At 43.7% G+C, this 18,139-nt stretch overlaps 1 protein-coding gene and 1 long non-coding RNA gene across 2 annotated transcripts; one reads left to right on the forward strand and one right to left on the reverse strand.

Moving 5' to 3' along the window:
• Positions 1-2,949, reverse strand: LOC128274522 (uncharacterized). Its single transcript, XR_008269308.1, has 3 exons — positions 2,860-2,949; positions 705-885; positions 1-583 (listed from the first exon to the last, which is right to left on the reverse strand). It is a non-coding gene; the product is annotated as an uncharacterized LOC128274522 (long non-coding RNA).
• A 2,745-nt stretch (positions 2,950-5,694) lies between these two features.
• LOC128277883 (cytosolic carboxypeptidase 2) lies at positions 5,695-17,445 on the forward strand. The gene is made up of 17 exons (XM_053016488.1): positions 5,695-5,709; positions 5,922-6,048; positions 8,065-8,246; positions 8,687-8,839; positions 9,021-9,253; positions 11,998-12,147; positions 12,227-12,533; positions 12,622-12,726; positions 12,803-12,978; positions 13,054-13,216; positions 13,314-13,472; positions 13,546-13,614; positions 15,329-15,562; positions 15,701-16,116; positions 16,198-16,386; positions 16,471-16,761; positions 16,850-17,445. Exons 1-17 carry the CDS (start codon positions 5,695-5,697, stop codon positions 17,316-17,318), a joined length of 3,438 nt encoding a protein of 1,145 aa, XP_052872448.1. The 3' UTR covers positions 17,319-17,445.
• The last annotated feature ends 694 nt before the right edge of the window (positions 17,446-18,139 follow it).

An 18,139-nucleotide genomic window follows, 5' to 3' on the forward strand; every position in this document is an offset into this window, starting at 1 on the left:
GTTCGTTCATTTGTTGACTATGGAAACACTATTTTACCTCTTGTATAGAAACCCTAGCACTTAAGGTTAGCACTAACAGTGGCATCGTCGATAGCAGCCTAAGGAATCTATTTCGCTCACATCTCGAGTCGAGACGGCCGAAGTTGGGGTTATACAGAACATTTATAATCCCAGTGCTACCATACGCATCTGAGACATGGACTGGGTCCAAAACTGTCGAAACTTTCTTAGCCGCGTCCGAGAGGTAGACGCTCAGATTGATATTTGGCCCCGTATTTGGGGAGGGACAATGGAGAGGCCGTTACAACACCGAGCTCTACGCAATGTACGACGACCTCACTATCGTGCAGGGTGTACGCCTGGCCAAGCTCCGCTAGGCTGGTCATGAGGTGAGAATGACGGATGACGGACGACGGACCAGCCTGCAAGGTCTTCTTAGATCGTCAAGAGGGTCAGGGGGGCGGGGGGGCGTGGTAGGCCCCGTTTGAGATGGTGTGACAGCATCGACAGCGATGCTAGAGCGGCCGGGATAACGTAATATTGGACGAAAGCGTTCAATCGCGAGCGATGGAAGGATACCCTACTGCAGGCAAAGACCGCTCGGCGGTTGTGATGTCGAATAAAGAAAAGAAAACAGGAAAGTGTAGAAACTCTCGTTCCTATTACTTAAGATGGATTCGAATTGCCAATCACTAGCGACATACGTGGATTGGGCCTGGCATTGCTCTGTTCCTGAAGCATAGTTCCTCAGCATCATTCTCAACGGTGTCAACATCTAATCTTTCCTGGGCAATAGCTTCCTTGAAACAGACCAATAGCACCAGTCGGAAGTTTGGTTGCAGCCCATCGTGGACGATTTTATACTTCGCCAAATACTCAGTAAACCTGTTTGTTTTGTGGAATTGATTTGGAATTCAGTGATTGAATTTTAAAGTAAAAAAAACAATGTGCAATTTTGAAGACACCTGGCAAGTTCGATTGTGCTCGATGTGAATGATTCGAACCAAGTTATTATTCCAAGTAGACACAACTGTCTGGCAAGTTGTGTGAAGAACAACTTTTTCATAACATGTTTGCCCTGGTTACCATAAAGTTGACGCAGTCCACCTCTCCCAAGAACGAGAAGGAAGGTCTAATATCCTTTTCTAACAGACATCAACCCAAAAAAAAAGGAAACCCATAAAACTAAAACAAACCGTAAACACAGAAGCAAGTAGAAAGAGAAAGAAAGTAGAACGCGACATAGAAATAGAATACTAATATATATATATATATATAGAAATATAGTCCTACTAATATATATATATATATATATATATATATATATGTGTATAGGGCGAGAGAGAGAGAGAGAGAGAGAGAGAGAGAGAGAGAGAGAGAGAGAGAAAGAGAAATAAAGAAATAGAAACAGAGAGAGCGAGAGCTCTCACTCATAAGCGATCATCTTACTACTGGCCAAAGAGAACCTCTGGAGATACTCTACAGGACATTTGCCATCGTGAAGCAGAGAGCAATTGCCGAGTAGGAGAACGTGAAACAAAACCTCACACAGAACAAAGGAGTGAGTGAGTGAGATAGAGAAGGTGGGGTTGGCGCAAACGCCCTGGTCCATGGCGCAGGCGGCTCGACACTAACGGATGATAGACGATATTTCAGTTGGCATAGCCGGTGCGATTCGTGGGGAGACAGGGGGCAGGGGTAGGCAGAGGGCGGTCGCCAAGACGTCGAGGGGTCGGTTGATGTGGCCTACACTAAAAATCTGTTGCCATGTTCGGGGGAGAGGAAACCTTGGACTGAATTTCAAACTATTCCATTATTTTCGCTTTGCTGGTTGATTGGCTTCCTGATAGTTCTAGGTACTGGGGTTTGTTTTGAAACATGGGTTCTGCTACAGTGGGTATCTACTAGCAAACTGTCTAGGGGGTTAGTTTGAGTACCAGGACTCGTTTGAGTAACATGCCATGGGTAAAATGCCCCAGAACAGCATCGGGCGATGCAGAGTGTGTCGAACACGAACAGTGAGAGTTACGGTGGTCGATGATGTAGCGCCTGTTCATTGTGGTGCTTTCGGATCGTTCGTGAATTCTATTACAAACATATACGCACACACACGTCTTCATGATAGATCTGTCCATGGTCCGTGCTCTTCGGTGTGTGATACCGGTTGCTAGAGTGATGTTATAACATGTTTTTTTTCTCAGTAACAACCATGCAGGAATCTCAGACGACTGAAGTGAGAGTTTCGAAAGCAAAGGGTTCAGAGAGTGGAGCAAGCCCAGAAGTAGCTAGGGGTCATTACGATCGGAAGGATATGTGTAGTTTACAACAAGCCGCTAAATAGGTTGAAGCAGAAGGAGAAGTGAACGAAGCGATAGATAGTGACAGTGATAGCCATCATATACGTGCAACCAGCACAGATCGGAATCGGGAACTGCAAGTCAAAGCCATCTCAGTCCTCAGTTCCTTCCGGTCCAACCAGCAAAATGAGCTGGAGTTTGGCGGCTGGCGATCGTGTTCGTTGCCTACAAACACAGCTCTTCCCGGTGTGCGCCACGCTCGCCGCCAAAGGTTAGGCAGCCCATGAACCCTCCATCGCCCAGCAGAGCGATTTTGTACTACCTAAACGTCAATTGTTAGTGGGTTGGAATATTAAAAAAAACCCTGTGTCTAGCTACGCATCAAAACACGTACCAACGCACAGCTACAGCCACGTTGATTGAGATATTTGACCACGATGCATGAAACACGTAGTAGCCTGTACAAATTAACAATCATCGAATGTGTCATGTGAAACTTTAGTACTCGGACGCAAAGATAAAAGAGATGTGCCATGCCTTATACCTATAGTATTGGTCGTACCTGCGTTTCATGAGGTCCAGCAGGTTCTTTTTTTACTTACTAGACATTCAACGGCACAACAATGGTTCTGCACAACTGACTGAATTGTGTCCCCGGTTTGTTTGCTCTGAAAATACTTTTCTCGAGCTTACCGCTTACTTCTTCGTCGACAAGACGTGACGTGGCTAAGTAAAGGGTTCAATCATCGAACTTAACGCCATCGATGCGCGAGTGGCATCATTCCTTGACTAGCCATTGGCATCAATTTGATTGCCGGTACGGCGAGTGCTAATGCATAAACGTTCTGTGTCAGCTATATGTGTAATGTCCCTTGAGAGTCCCTTGAATGTCCTTCACGACGACACGACTTCGAATCACTGCTACTGTCGAAAACGTGATACGCTCTCAGTGTCTCGCAACAAGTCTATTACACTGTATTACGAACGTACAGTATGCTGGTTTAAGGTGTGTTTAATTTCCCTAGAACAATGCCGTCATATTGATGAAGGTACTCAACTACCACTTTCAAATCTATACACGGACCAATGCAATGCCTTCCGGGAAGGGTGGTTTTTGGTTTGCGAGCCCAACTATCGCTTGATTGGGGGATTCCTCGTTGCCAAAACATTTTCAGCAATGTAGACAAAAGACAATCAAAAGTACACAAAGGGAGCATCACGTGAGTCGCTCCCTTTGTCGCTTTGTACTCGCCGCACTTCGCCACCTGCTCTAACGGCGCTCGGTAGCTTTGGCGTCCATGTGCAATCTATAAACAAAACCAGGTACAACGGAGCATATAGAGCACTAATTGACAGAACTTTTATTCGCTGTGCTTTGTCACGACGCATTTCACGTACGACTTTTATTCGTACCCTTTGTTCACCTTTACAGCAAATTAATATAATACTAGGTCTAAGAGTTGAGAACTGAACTGTTAAAAAGATGGCTGTACCTGCCGATTGGGACTTCCCAGTTTAGCGGTTCATTCATCATTACCTTGTTTTGACATCAGGTAAATGAATCCAGGTCGCAAAAAAACGTTTTGCGGGGATTATTATTTTTCTGCTCCTTTTGAAGAAAACTGCTTCAGAATAGCACCAAATGCTTGTCGGGACTTGTGTTTGGAAGATCGCAGTGCTTAAAGTGGTTTAAAAAAATCCAAAATGGCGATTTTGACGTAAGAAAAAAAAACGTCCAAGGACTCCAAAAACCGAACTTTCTGATGGGACAGAAAGGTGCGGCGTTTTACAAGCTCCCAAAACCTGATGAAAACGTTAATTCCGGTCGCTACCGACAACAAATGATCAATTTGAACCATGCATTGATCGAAAAACAACCAAAAGCCGTTTCTGTTTTCTAAAATGGAAGCGCCTGGTACCTCGTGAAGTGAAGCTGACATGTGCCCAAAAAGCAAAACAGTTCCAGGAAACTATCAAATCACTAGGATGGAAGCTGCTATCCCTCCCCGCGTTATTCACCAGACTTGGCACTTTCCGAATATCATTCTTTTTCATCGATGGGACATGTATTGGCTGAGCAGCCCTTCGTTTTTCTACGAGGAACTCGAAATGGGATGACTAATAAGTTTACTTAAAAAGTGGAAGAACTCTTTCGTCTAGGAATCCATGATTTAGCAGAGAGATAGGAGAAATATATAGCTAGCGATGGCACATACTTTGAATAAAAAGAAAATCGCATTAAAATTTTTATAAACCTTTTTTGTGTGTTAAAAACAGTTCAGTTCTCAACTCTTAGACCTAGTATATCTCGATGAAATACTAAAAACCGGATGAGGGAAACACAAAAACACGTCACATTTTGCCGAATTTGAATCTAGAATACACTAGCATCACCTACAAAACCGAGGTACTGTATTAGCTCGAAGATGAAAAACTGACTTACTTTACACATTTATTTTATTTGCTCCTACTTCACTACTGTGAAGCCCATTTCTCCACATTAAAATTAAGTGCATGGTTTAACAACTGCAAAGCGGGATATAGCGGCTTACCTGAAAGTGCAAGAACGCTGACCAGGTCGAGGAGAAAGCGGAACCCTTAACACCTGTGTGAAAGCAATAAACGATACTATGGTGACCACCAAACTGCCGTGCGCCAAATAGTTTGTGTTTGCTAGATTAAATAGGTTTAGAATGGCAATTAATACCCTCAAAGAAGTTGCCCTCGATTCTGTATATGCTTGTACGATCGCTTTTTGACAGTAAACCCGATGAAACGACATATGTGTGCGTGCGTGTGTGCTTTTAAATATATAAGAACATATATACAGGGGCATATATATATATATATGAAAAAAAAAATTGCAGTTGCAAAAACGTTGGAATTGCAGTTTCAGTTTTTGAAAATGTTTGTTATTTGAGGATTGAAGATTGATTGCGTAAAAGGTTTGGACCGATGCATTTTCTAGCGAATACTTTCTGCGACTCTCTCTATCTCTCTCACTTTCTCCACCCCCGCTTTCTCATCCACTTTCGTAACCTCTCCCTCACAAACTCTCTGTCCCTAAATCATTCACTGTTTCTATGTTTAAAACCTGTGTTTCCATCACTCATGTATTTTTCTATAACTTCTATTTGTTACTTATTGTGCTCATTTTCTGTTGTTATCCGAAGCACTCTTTCTAACTATTTGATATTTACTTACAAATTAGTTGATAATTTCATGAACGAGGCAAGCCGGCCGGATAACAAAAAATTAACTCACAGAAAGAAAAGGAGCAGCCGAGAAAGGCAGAGAGGCAGAGAGACAGAGAGAGAAAGTGAGAAAAAAGACAGGCGGCGAAAGAATCTGAACAGGTTCGCTCTCTTTGAGTACACCAGAACCTGCGCGAGTGTCGATGACGCCACCGCAAGTAAAAATCATGCCCGCTGTTCTTCGTATGACAGGGGTCAGGGTGGGTGAGGCGGTATTTGGTTGTGCACTGCCTCAAGAGTAGAAACAACAGGCAAAACCGTGCCAAATCTAGCAAGCGCGTTTAGTCGCTCGGTGTACGCTCTTCAGTGGAAACGTCTAGGCGAGTGCCCGACACGCTGTATTCTATTCCTGCTTCCAGCACTGTAGTAGTGTACACAGCGCGTGTGCTCCAATGTGAGACGGCAGCCGCAGCTGTCTCTGCCTGACTGCTACCAAGCCAGTGCGAAGCAACAAGTTTTGTTTTTGCGTGTGTCGTGCGTCGCGCGCCCTTCAAACAGTAAGGTTCTTCCCGTGCAATACACCCTGTAGCTTCTTACAGCTGCCCAGCCATCAAGCTGTGGCCTCGTCGTTGATTTGACCACCCATCAGCAATATCCATCTACAACGAAGGGTATGAATCAAGTGAAGATAACCTCTACTATTTATCAAAAATAAATACCACGCAAAACTCGTCTGTTCGTTTGCTCACAATCAACGGAAAAGTCTGCAACAGGTATCGATGAGGATACGAACTACAAAAAACATTTTATATTCGATATACGGTGCAAATTGGTGCTGTGTGCTGTTTAGTTAGTGTGTCCGCTGTGTGTCAGGGATATAACGGGGAACAATTCTGCAACCGCATCAACAGCCGTCATTCTAGATGGCAAAGAATATTTGTGCCGTGTATTGCCAACGAAGTTAACTTGTCGTTGAACTAGATCAATGTTCTACAAGACAGCACAGGTGCTACGAAACGGTGGATACCAACAAACGCCTTCTCTGCCTACGGAAAAAATGCAGCCTGTCATTGAAAACTGGCGTCTAAGCCATTTTGTTTACAAAACAAATTCGGCGGCACCTGATGGTAGCATGTAATCAAGCCATACTACTGCCAGAGCAAAACAAAAGGATAAAAATAAACACAAAGAAAGACACGATCAAACACGTTCTCTTTGTCCTAGCGATGAAAATAGTGTCATCCATTCTTCTCACTCAACCGGAATCCTGCTCGGTACAAAACGATTCGACCACCACTGACTATTGATCAGAGGGGGCACAAAGCTCATAGCATGTGCCAATTGCTTGTGGTTGTAAATCCAATATAGGTGGTCTGTTAAAAAATTTCGCGACATTTGAATTTCCGCGGGCTACTTATATTCGATTTTCCATTTTTTGTGGCATTATGTCATGTCACTTATGGTGACACTGGCTACTCATGTCACTTATGGTGACAAGTTTGGGCGTGTTTGGGCTTATCGTCGATTTTGTCTGCTTCAAAAATTGATGGGAGAGAATCTACTGTTTTGGTGATTTGAGTTTTGGAAACAGGAAAATGTCACACGGGGCCATATCTGGGGAATATGATGGCGTTTTCATTATTAGTGTGTTGTTTTGGCCAAAAATTCGCGCAGAAACAACGATGTGTGAGCAGGGGCACGAAAGCCAATTTTGGATTCCCCACAAATCCGGGCGTTTGTGGGGGATTGCTTCGTACAAATTGCGCATAACATGCAAGTAATCGAGAATCGAATATACGTCAAGCCCGCGGACATTACAATGTCGCGATAAGTTTGGAACAGACCACGTATAGCTTAGACCAGTAGTGACCAAAGCATGTTGTACCAAGTGTAACAAACTAACCCAGAATTGCTGAATTTTTGTTCTTCTACGCTACCTTCACCAACAAAACTATACAATTACGGCTAAAGATGCTATCAAAACATGGATCATCCATGTTATGTTTAACGATTAACACACTATAATAAAGATTAGGTCGGGAACAACCAAACAAAATGCGCGTTCAAACCCCTTGTTTTGATCTGCTGGCAATACGAAAATAATTTTTTCTGCCCATTAGCAATGCATTTCCCTCATCAGACCCTTGAACTAGTATGAAATGTAACTTTAAAGTTCCAGTTGTCATATAAGCGTATCAATTTGTGCAAGGCTCCAGGCCCCTTGGGTTGCCTGAAAAGGAACGTGTATCGAGGGACTGGACACACTATTATTTATAAAAATATATATATAACCGTATTCAGGCAGAGTTCAATAACGACCGTGAAACGAATCAACCTTACCCAGCTTAATATTAATGATTTATAACTTAATATAACTCCAGCGTGTCTACAACAGACAGAATGTAAAGTTATCGTTGTACTACAATCTGAATTAGTGTTTACAAATAAATCCTCATTGTCGTTGTTGGTTTATCATAGTATACTACTACTACTACTACATAGTATACTACGAAAAAAAGAACCAATAATGTTCCCGGAAATTATACTTATTTTTTTTTTTAACCCGTATACAGCTGGTTATCTGGGTAGCTTTCTTTCCAACAGCCTGAAGACGCACCAGCTCGAGGTGAACACCGATTCGAAGACGCTACGCTCCATCGCCCGACTCAAAGAACCGAGAGAACTTTTCGCGTTGCCTAAAGAACGAGACTATGACTGCCCCCAGCAGGCCCCCCGATGGCCAATTGAATGTCAGGTAGGTGTACCTAGAATTTCCGTTCTCAAAAACGGTTTGGACGACGTAAACGGAATCGGAAAATCGATTGCCACCTTCCCATGCGCCAGCTACATGGGCATACCAGTCATTTTTTAAACAAATAAATAAAGTAAACATAGTACCACCTATCATAAAAAAAATAAAAAAATTACCACAGAAGATTTTCAATTTTGGATAAGTCCTTGTGTCTATAAATCCTAACTTAATATAAACGGGTAAATTGGGACTAACAAAAAACTGGATTGGGATTAATGCTGCAGCCTATTCATAGCTAGCTCTTGTTGCGGCACTTGTTTTTGCACTAGTATTCAAGGATCAGGCGATGACGTCAAGCAAGCATTCTTAGAGGTTATTAGAGTATGACTAACCATTGTCTTTCCTTTGCGATTTTCATGGACTTTCTGTCCTGGTCTATGCAGGTACATGAAGAGCGTATCTATCATCTTGACGATGCACCAGAAACACCGGAACCATACTACCAACCGACCGGGAAGGAGTTGCAACCGAGACCGGTAGGCGAAGAGAACGGTATCATCGTATATAACTACAATCCAACTAGCGCGGTGCACTACGTGAGTATCTTATCCGCAGAGTACAACAAGGCAATGCTCCAGCGATCGATCTGCAGTGTGAGACAGTAACGACTATGACGACAACCACAAGGGCGAACGGATCGGAGAATCAGTAGCGCGGGCTACGCAATAGCATGCAACTATAGCTACAACTAACCCAGCATACACTTTCTGCCCACAGTTTAGTCGTTCTACGGTTGGCGGTTCGAAGGCGCAAACGGCGGCTCACCCGAGCCCTCTCGACCCGGATGATCTTGTGTTCGAATCGCGCTTCGAGAGCGGCAACCTGGGCCGGGCTATCAAAATCACACCGACGTATTACGAGCTCTACCTACGACCGGACATGTATACCAACCGGCATACGCAATGGTTCTACTTTCAGGTCAAAAACACCAAAGCGAAAGTCATTTACAGGTGAGCAATTTCTCGAATAGCTACTGGGTTTCTAAAATACATATCAGGGGCATTACAAACGCCGCGTGTGTTTTGCGACATGTCACTGTGTCATCAATCATCATCAATTTGCAGATGGTAAACGTTGTTCAATCTAACGCCCACCATTATAGTTGCAACATCTAGCTATATCGACTTTCGTTTTTACTCCTTTTTAAGTTTTGACTAACTAGCCCCTGACACTTATGTGTGCCTGTGTGTTACCGCCCGTGCCCGTGTATTACCCAAAGTAGTACCTTCCCTGTTCCCTTCAAAGTAATCCCCATCAAATATTATACGCTTGGGCCAACGGTTTTCCAAATCTTCGATGTTGTTTTCGTCAAAAATTCGCGCACAAGCAACGAAGTTTGAGCAGGGCCGTTTTCATCGCATATAAAAAAATCGAATATACGTGACCCGTGAAGTTTCAATATTCTCGATAATTTTTTAACAAACCTCATATATAATCGAAATATCTAAAAAGATTTTGTTTTCTTTATCAAAAGTGCCAAACCAATTCCCCTCCCCCAAATATCGCTCAATTGACCATGCTCTGTTGATAAAAAATAAATAATTCCCTTCCACCAACATCTCAATTTTTCAAATACCACCTCCTTACTTCACATTCACAACTTCGTGTTATTTCTTAAGATAACGAAAAGTATTGTTAAACAGCTGGTGGAAACAACTCCAAAACCGTAGAAGTCTGCGCATTCTACTCTACTTAATGCTCACCGTTGATTTTTTTTGTGTTTTTTCTTCTTCAAAACAACTGCATTGAATATAAATACGGCCCGGTCCTTTCTTCTAAGACTAAAAAAAACTGCATGATCATTCAATTCAATCATCACCATTCAATCATTCATTCTGAATATCGTGGAATGAACCATAATTGAACATTTTCACTCTCAATAGTAATAATTTATCATCAAATCGACAAGACTGAAGGATAAATAGATTCTATAAATTTGTTCATTTCGTCATTTCTTTGAATATAGTAGAATGGTTAGAAGACAGATGGTAGCCACGTTCGATTGTAGTCATCACTCAACCGTGTAGGTCCGTAGTCGACAATTCTAAAAATAAATTCCAGCTGCAACAATCCGACATCTATCTTTGAATAAGCACACAGCTGCTGCAGTGTGACGCATGTTTGAGTATCTTTTTACTAGCACATACATACAGGGTGAACCAAAAAAAACTGCAACAAAGTAAAACGCCATATTTTTTTCATTTTTGATTCAATTTTATTGAATGAAAGCAAAAAATGTCGGAAATTTCATAAAATTTTAGAACAAATTAGGTTTGTTCGAATTGGCCACCTTTGGCACGAATTATGGCCTTCAAACGGCCAATGAAACCATCACACGCTGCCCGCAAGTGGCTCTGCGGTATTTTGTCCCATTCTCGGCGAAGGGCTTGCTTGAGGTGATCGACAGTTTGGTATTTTTTAGTTCCAACCTTGCTTTCCAAAATACCCCAGGCACAATAGTCCAATGGATTGGCATCCGGAGATTTTGGTGGCCATTGTGTGGCGGAAATGAAGCGAGGAACCTCATTTTTTAACCATTCTTGGGTGGCGCATGCTGAGTGCGATGGTGCTGAGTCCTGTTGGAATGTCCAAGGTCTGCGATCGAAATGTTTGCGTGTCCTAGGCTCCAATACACTCTTCAGAATATTTTGCGATAATATTCGGCATTTATTTTGACGCCACGGTCGAATAATACGAGCGGATAGCGACCATCGACTGTTATGGCGGCCCACACCCCCACCATGGCCAGCGCTTGAGTTCTGGTGGCCAACCGAAGGTGTAAATTTTCAGCTGACCTCTCTGGCAAGTAAACACGATCATTTTATTTGTTTACAAACTGCTGGATAACGAATGGTTTCTCATCTGAGAAAACCAAATATGCCAGTTCACCACTTGCGGCCAAGCGAAGCAAGTCTTTGGCTCTTTCGAGTGTAACTTTTTTTTGTGCATCGGTAAGATCTTGCACTTTTTGGAACTTCAATGGCTTTAGTTCAAGCTCATTTTGCAATATTTGCCGAATGGCATACTGCGATATGTTCAGCGCACGAGCCATTTTTCGGCCAGTGCGACACGGATTTCGATGAAGTCGCTTCTTCACTTTTCGAACCATTTCTGGTGATGTTGCTGTTTTTTTTCGTCCTCTTCCTTGACGTCAGGCTACGCTACCAGTATCACTGTAACGAGCGATGGTACGAGACACAAAAGATTTATCAACATTTAAATGCTGGAGGGCTCTAAAGATAGCCACTTGTGGTTTTCCAGACAAATATAATGAAATCATACTGTTACGGTTGAGTTCCATCACGAATAACTTTTTTTCTGTAAAATTCCCACCAAAATGCTTTTGCACGCTTATAAACAATAAAATGAACTGTCACTGGTATAAATCTGACAGCTGTCGAACAAGAGGTTTAGAAATGACAGCAGTCTGAAGTTTGTTGCAGTTTTTTTGGTTCACCCTGTATAATACATAATAAATATATAGATGATAAGCAAATGGTGAACAAATTCGGCTAAAAGTTGTTACTGTTAGCCACTAGATTAAAATATTGAATATTTCAATAACTGTTTTAATGTGCCCAACAGCACTTTTTATAAGTGCAGAAAATTTGATCAATTTTTCAGTTACTTATAATGCAGTCATTGTGTGGTTTAATCAGTGTCCGTCTTGCACTACCTTTTCGATCGTACGCAGATTTTCCATCATTAATCTCACGAAACCGGACAGTCTGTACAAGGAGGGAATGCGGCCGCTGATGTACTCAACAACGGATGCAGAGTGCAATCAAGTCGGTTGGCGCCGCTGTGGTGACAACATTGCCTACTTCCGCAACGAGGACAACAGGTAAGTCGATTGTCTGACATGAATCTGACTGGAGTGTTGGATGACATCACCTCCACCTTCCTTTTGTCTGAGTTCACAGTAATGGATACAACTACAGTCATTATCATCACCGACCATGCGACGACGATGACGAGGAATACATCGGCACCAGCTCCTTCACGTTGTCTTTCAACATAGAGTTTCGATACGACGGTGACACAGTGTTCTTTGCACACAGCTACCCGTACACCTACTCTGAGCTGCAAGACTACCTAATGTGCATCCAACGTAACCCGGTCAAGTCGAAGTTCTGCAAGTTGCGACTGTTGTGCCGTTCACTCGCTGGCAATAATGTTTACTATCTCACAGTCACCGCACCGACAACGCACGAAGATGACAATCAGAAGGTGAGCATCGGATGATTGCGTTCGGTTGTGTTTCAAACTCACATTCAAAGTTTCTCTCAAACACAAATTATGACGAACTACGGAGCAGAAGAAGAAAGCAGTCATTATTACCGCACGTGTTCACCCTGGCGAAAGCCCATCTTCGTGGATGATGAAGGGTTTGATGGACTTCATAACTGGCGATTCGTACGTGGTATGTGGTGACAACATTTCGTGCCACGATCGTGAACAACTATGCAATCAAATGATCTTTTTTCACGCAAAAACAGGCGAAGAAACTGCGACACAAGTTCATTTTCAAACTAGTGCCTATGCTTAACCCGGACGGCGTTATTGTGGGAAATACACGCAGCTCGCTCACCGGGCGAGACCTAAATCGTCAGTACCGAACAGTCATCCGCGAAACGTATCCTTCGATCTGGAACACGAAGGCAATGATTAGAAGGTAGGCACCTCGTGACTGGTTTCGCCGTAAGAAGCGAAACTAATCCACATCTGACTAATTTTTTTCTCACAACAGACTGATGGAAGACTGTGGTGTCGCCATGTACTGCGACATGCATGCACACTCACGCAAGCACAACGTGTTCATTTACGGGTGCGAAAACCTGAAGCGCCATCCGGACAGACGCTTGTTGGAACAAGTGTTTCCGCTAATGCTGCACAAAAATGTGGCCGATAAGGTATAGGAATTGGTGTCGTTATCGTCATCTGTGAACCTAGGAATTCATTAACAGCTCTAAAATGCCTTCCTTCCTCCGTTCCGTACGTTGTACACAGTTTTCGTTTGAAAATTGCAAATTCAAGGTGCAGAAAAACAAGGAGGGCACCGGTCGGATAGTGGTGTGGGTGTTAGGCGTGACCAATAGCTACACCTTAGAGGCATCGTTCGGCGGCAGCACGTTAGGAGGTCGCGCTGGAACCCACTTCTCGACCACAGTACGTAAACAAGAAACCTATTCTCCGAACAGCAACAACGCTAAATTAACATTTCTCGTCCACCGACTTCCAGGACTATGAACACATCGGGCGAGCCTACTGCGAAACGCTGATGGACTACTATGACGATAATCCGATTAAAGTAAATTACTATATCAAGCGAATCCGGAAGATTCGTAAGCGGGAAAAAAGGCTACGAAAGTCACTGCGCAAGCAGCAGCAGGAAAGCTTCTGGTGGCTGAACGAAAGCTGATCACGACCCCAAGAAAAATGGCTTCTTAGCTAAAACCACACGCGAGACCAAAAGCCACAAGGCATCTACTTAAAAACAACCTTCTTTCTGCCACGCGCTTTATCGGGACTCTCCGATAGCTCAAGCTTTCCACTTTCTATCATACTGTGCACCCTTTTTTATTTCTACGGGTTGTGTAGTAGACGTAGTTATCGATGTTTGTTAGTTTTCATAAATTAAGTACAAAAAGCTACCCATACACTACTATACATTGAGATTCTAACCAGTTCCAAACACCAGCACATGACAATGGGATCACGGAGGGTATTCTTATGCCACAATCAAACACTAAAAACGCTCTAGCATCGCGGCACGCGTGTGTTTGTGCTACTCTTTACATCTCTCCATAACATATCCGAAATGTAATAACGTATGTTACATGCAATGCAGAGTACTATAATCAAGATCCACCTACAGTTACGAGAGATTAAGTCTGCTGGTGGAATTCACTGTGTTTGATACTAGTAGCACCGTTTCAGAGTATGTTTCAGCAACGATGTCTATAACGTTAACTGTCCGTAAGTAACAGTTACTGAATCATGTCAAGCGCACTGTGTGCTCACCAATTGTCCCACTTCGTTTTGAACGGCAACCATCCATCGTTTTGTAGTCGATGTTGCATACGTTAGTGTAAGGGATGAGTTACAACAGTACCCACACACCCGCACACAATACAACCTGTTCCGTTTTTCTCTCTATGCTCACTTACCAATGTGTAACGTACACCGACACGCAAACACATCACTCGTGAATGGCAGCGTGGTTACCGGCAGCTGGTGCGCAAGTACCTCTGGTACATGTTGAACCTGCACAACCCGGACGGAACCGGACCGTCCCAAAATGCAATCCACGGAAAGTTACGCCAGTTCACGCGCATCCCAGTACCCCGTACAGCCGACGAAATGGAGGCGCAGCGCGAGGAGCGCCGCCAAGAGGAGCAACAGCGGGAGGACAAGCGGATCAAATCTATCGTGTATTTTCCTCGCTACACGTACTACCCTTTGCGCGTGACTCCTGAGAAACCTTTCCTTTTCAACTGGAAGAATTGGTTCTGGCCGTAAAGAACAAACGCACGAGCAGTTTGCATTAGTTTTGTTTGGTAAATTACACCGCAGTAGTATTTTTCGCAGTAGTATATATATATATATATAAATATATGTATACATATGTATGTATATTTTGCAATATATATATACAAGTATATAGATCGAAAAATAGATAGATATGCTTATTATTCTTATATGTATGTATATGACAACTTAACAGGTAATCCAATTTAAACAATTTGTTCTGCATTGCTGCACACTTTTATTGATTTATTGTTATTTATCATGTACACCTTTGTAGCTACCCAGTTCGGAATTGCGAGCGAACTGTGGTGTTTTCAACCTCATGTTGCTAGTTAGAATTTGCTGTTTGCTAGCGTTTGGGTCGATCACTTCGAGCAGCGCCTTGGTTTGAATTGAATTATCGGAATTTATAAATTTGGACAGTATATTTCGAAAAACAAAAGTATATTGTAGAATTGACATGTAACACCACATTTCCGTCACACAAAAACCAGGAAAAGCTACGCATTAAAATCCTCACCCGGTTATCGAAAGAGGGCTCGAGTGCCGAGGAGCCGCTTAATATTCCCCTGTCAGACTACTCCAGCGACGAGGGTGATACAACTAGCAGTAGCTCGGAGGACGAAGGAAAAGACAGCATGGCCGAGCTAGAAGGACCGTGCTGTTCGACATTAAAGGTGCCTCCGTCGTCTCCAGTGCTGCCTCAGAAGCTGAAGGGCAACAAAAAGGTAATCGTCGAGCACGTGTGAATGTTCGAAAATCAATTTTAAAAGAGGAGCTTAACTTCTACATTGTACGAATGCATCTCGATTGGAACGGCATCATGCCGCAAATGATCCAAATCGATTTTCCCTGTTTCAATACAGAACAAAAAGCCTATTTCGCAGCAAGCGGTGCGTCCTTCGTACCGGCGAAAATCGCAAAGCGTACAACGCATCGTACTAGACATTCCAACAACGGAACCAGTGAGCGATTTCTTCGAGTATACATCCGAGGATGAACTGATCGTTCCCGCTGCCGTGTCTGACACGGAGAACACATTACAGCGCACGTTCTGGCGACGCAGCCGACTTCGGGAGACGGACAACATACGCAAGTTGACGCTGCTTGGTTGCGAAACGCAATACCTAATGCCGCCGGAGTTGATCGTGCGCTCGGCCACAAATCACTACCATTCAGAGGACGAGGACGAGCAAAGCAGGATGGTGATGAGCATTATCAAAGAATTTCCTCCGGTCATGAGTAAGGAACGTGTTTGGCAGCGCTCGAGCGAAAGCGAAAGGTAAACCGTGCTTTCACTAAACAACGAACTACTGTGCTGAGAGCTCCGTTTCGTTTCTGTATTTGAAATCGATTTTCGTAGGCCGGTAGAGGCGCACAAGTCGTCCAGTCCGGATCATTGTCATTTAAGATTCTCGCTTAAGCGCTCCATCTGGACCGGTGCGCACTCAGATGGATATCTCAACGATTTCAACAACCCACGGCCGATTTCATGGGGCGCCCCACCAACACTGGTTAAATCGACGTATAACGATAATGAAGCGCTACTAACGTAGGGAATATCGTTAACAAACTTCTGGCTCGTGTGTGTCAACACCATTAATCCCGACTTCTCTTCCGCTCTCGACATCTGCAGCGCTTGCTCACAGAAGCTGGCTGCCTGGAAGGACGAAAAGCGAATCCTGAAAGAGAAACATCACAAGAGCATGCTGAAACACCACACACACACGCTCGCTTTCGGTAAAGATAAGGAGAACCGGAGCGTGCGAATAAAGATGACGGTTGGGGCAGATCCGCTGGCTTTTTCACTCGGGCAAACCAGTACAACGAAGCAGCAGAAGGTTGCCTCTAGTTGCACCAGCGAAAAGAAGCAGCCAATGGACGGATCTGAAGGAAGCGGTGTCTCGCGAGTTAAACGTAAAACTCGGTACGTAGCGAATCGCGGCCATGGTTGACATATCACATAACACGTATGTTTCCGTATTCCATGTCGTATTGCATGCATCTCACGACAGTGTTACGTTGAGCAAGATAGTGGAAAAAGCAGACATCATTACTCACCTTTCGCGAAATTCACGGGCTGGCCAGACGCGTCGCTTGCTGTCCACCAGCACGCTGTCGGCGGTGGGTTCACCACGCAAGGTCCTTTTGACCGTACCTTCCGCAATCGCACTGGCCTCGGGAGCAGGATCGAACGGGGTCAACGGGACGAATGGTACCAACGCCCAGTCACTAACGGTAAAAAATCCGGGAAAGTTTAAAACGAGCGGGATCGTGGTTACTGCCGCACAGCCACTACCAAAAACGCGCAAATCATTCGCTCGCGGGAAGCTTACAGCCTCTCCTATTAAACTGCCCACAACCAGTATCGATATCCACCTGATGACCCTCTGCTCCGAGTCTGAATCTGAAAGAAATGTAAAGGTAGCAACCAGTAAGAAACACCGGAAGAAACGCACGCCTAAGGAGAAATCTACCAAATGAAACCCGTTGCCCCCGCTGCAGATCCTTTAGGGAAGTGTAAATATTTCTTCGGCTCCGTAACCTACGCGGTGAGTTGAAGAAAGATGGGTTCATGTTTTTCTTGGTACTAAACTGGTTTTGATTGATATCTAACTGCTGCAGTAATTGCAGCTTATGAAGTGGATGATGGGGTAGCAGGCACCGGTAGCTCCGCAAACTTTATGTAGAGACAACAAATAACGAGCGTATTGAACTGAGCAAATAATAAAGCACATCACTGTAGCGGCTAACGGAAAAGAACATAGCAGTCAGTAGAAATGATTCAAATTTCTGAAAAATATTCGTTCGACGAATGTCACGAAGAGAAATAGGCAAATTGGATTTCCATGGACTGACCCGCTCTCCCAATATCTACATCGAGCTTGTACATCACCGATTGGTGGGTAAGAGAGCTCGATAAGGAATAAAAAAAGTAACAAATTTTCGATCAACGGCCTCTATTGATGCATTTTTATCGCTTAACTACGCCTGCTGCTGCGACTTTGATGAAAACTAGGCTCCCGTATTTATATGATTTTAGGGTTCTCTATATATTTTCGCATGCTTATTGACACAATTTCCATAACACGGTTACAAAGGTTTCATGACTGTATGGTGACGCTACTAGACATTGCGATTGTCACCAGAATATCATAGTTACACTGTTGTCTTGAAGTACAACACAGCTATCACAGCGATAGTTGTACTGTTCTTCTGACCAATATTTGCATCGACGTTCGTCACATTATTTTCGTCGATGGTGAACGGATGGTGAAAGTTAGCACTTGGTTCGTCACTTAGGG

The sequence above is a fragment of the Anopheles cruzii genome, chromosome X, assembly GCF_943734635.1.
Source record: "Anopheles cruzii chromosome X, idAnoCruzAS_RS32_06, whole genome shotgun sequence".
In the NCBI taxonomy this organism is placed as follows: Eukaryota; Metazoa; Arthropoda; class Insecta; order Diptera; family Culicidae; genus Anopheles; species Anopheles cruzii.

Excerpts from the sequence above, each read along its gene's own strand:
- LOC128277883 (XM_053016488.1), top strand. Across the intron at positions 15,563-15,700 it reads AGCTGAAGGGCAACAAAAAG|AACAAAAAGCCTATTTCGCA; the intron begins GTAATCGTCGAG and ends GTTTCAATACAG. Across the intron at positions 16,117-16,197 it reads CGCTCGAGCGAAAGCGAAAG|GCCGGTAGAGGCGCACAAGT; the intron begins GTAAACCGTGCT and ends CGATTTTCGTAG.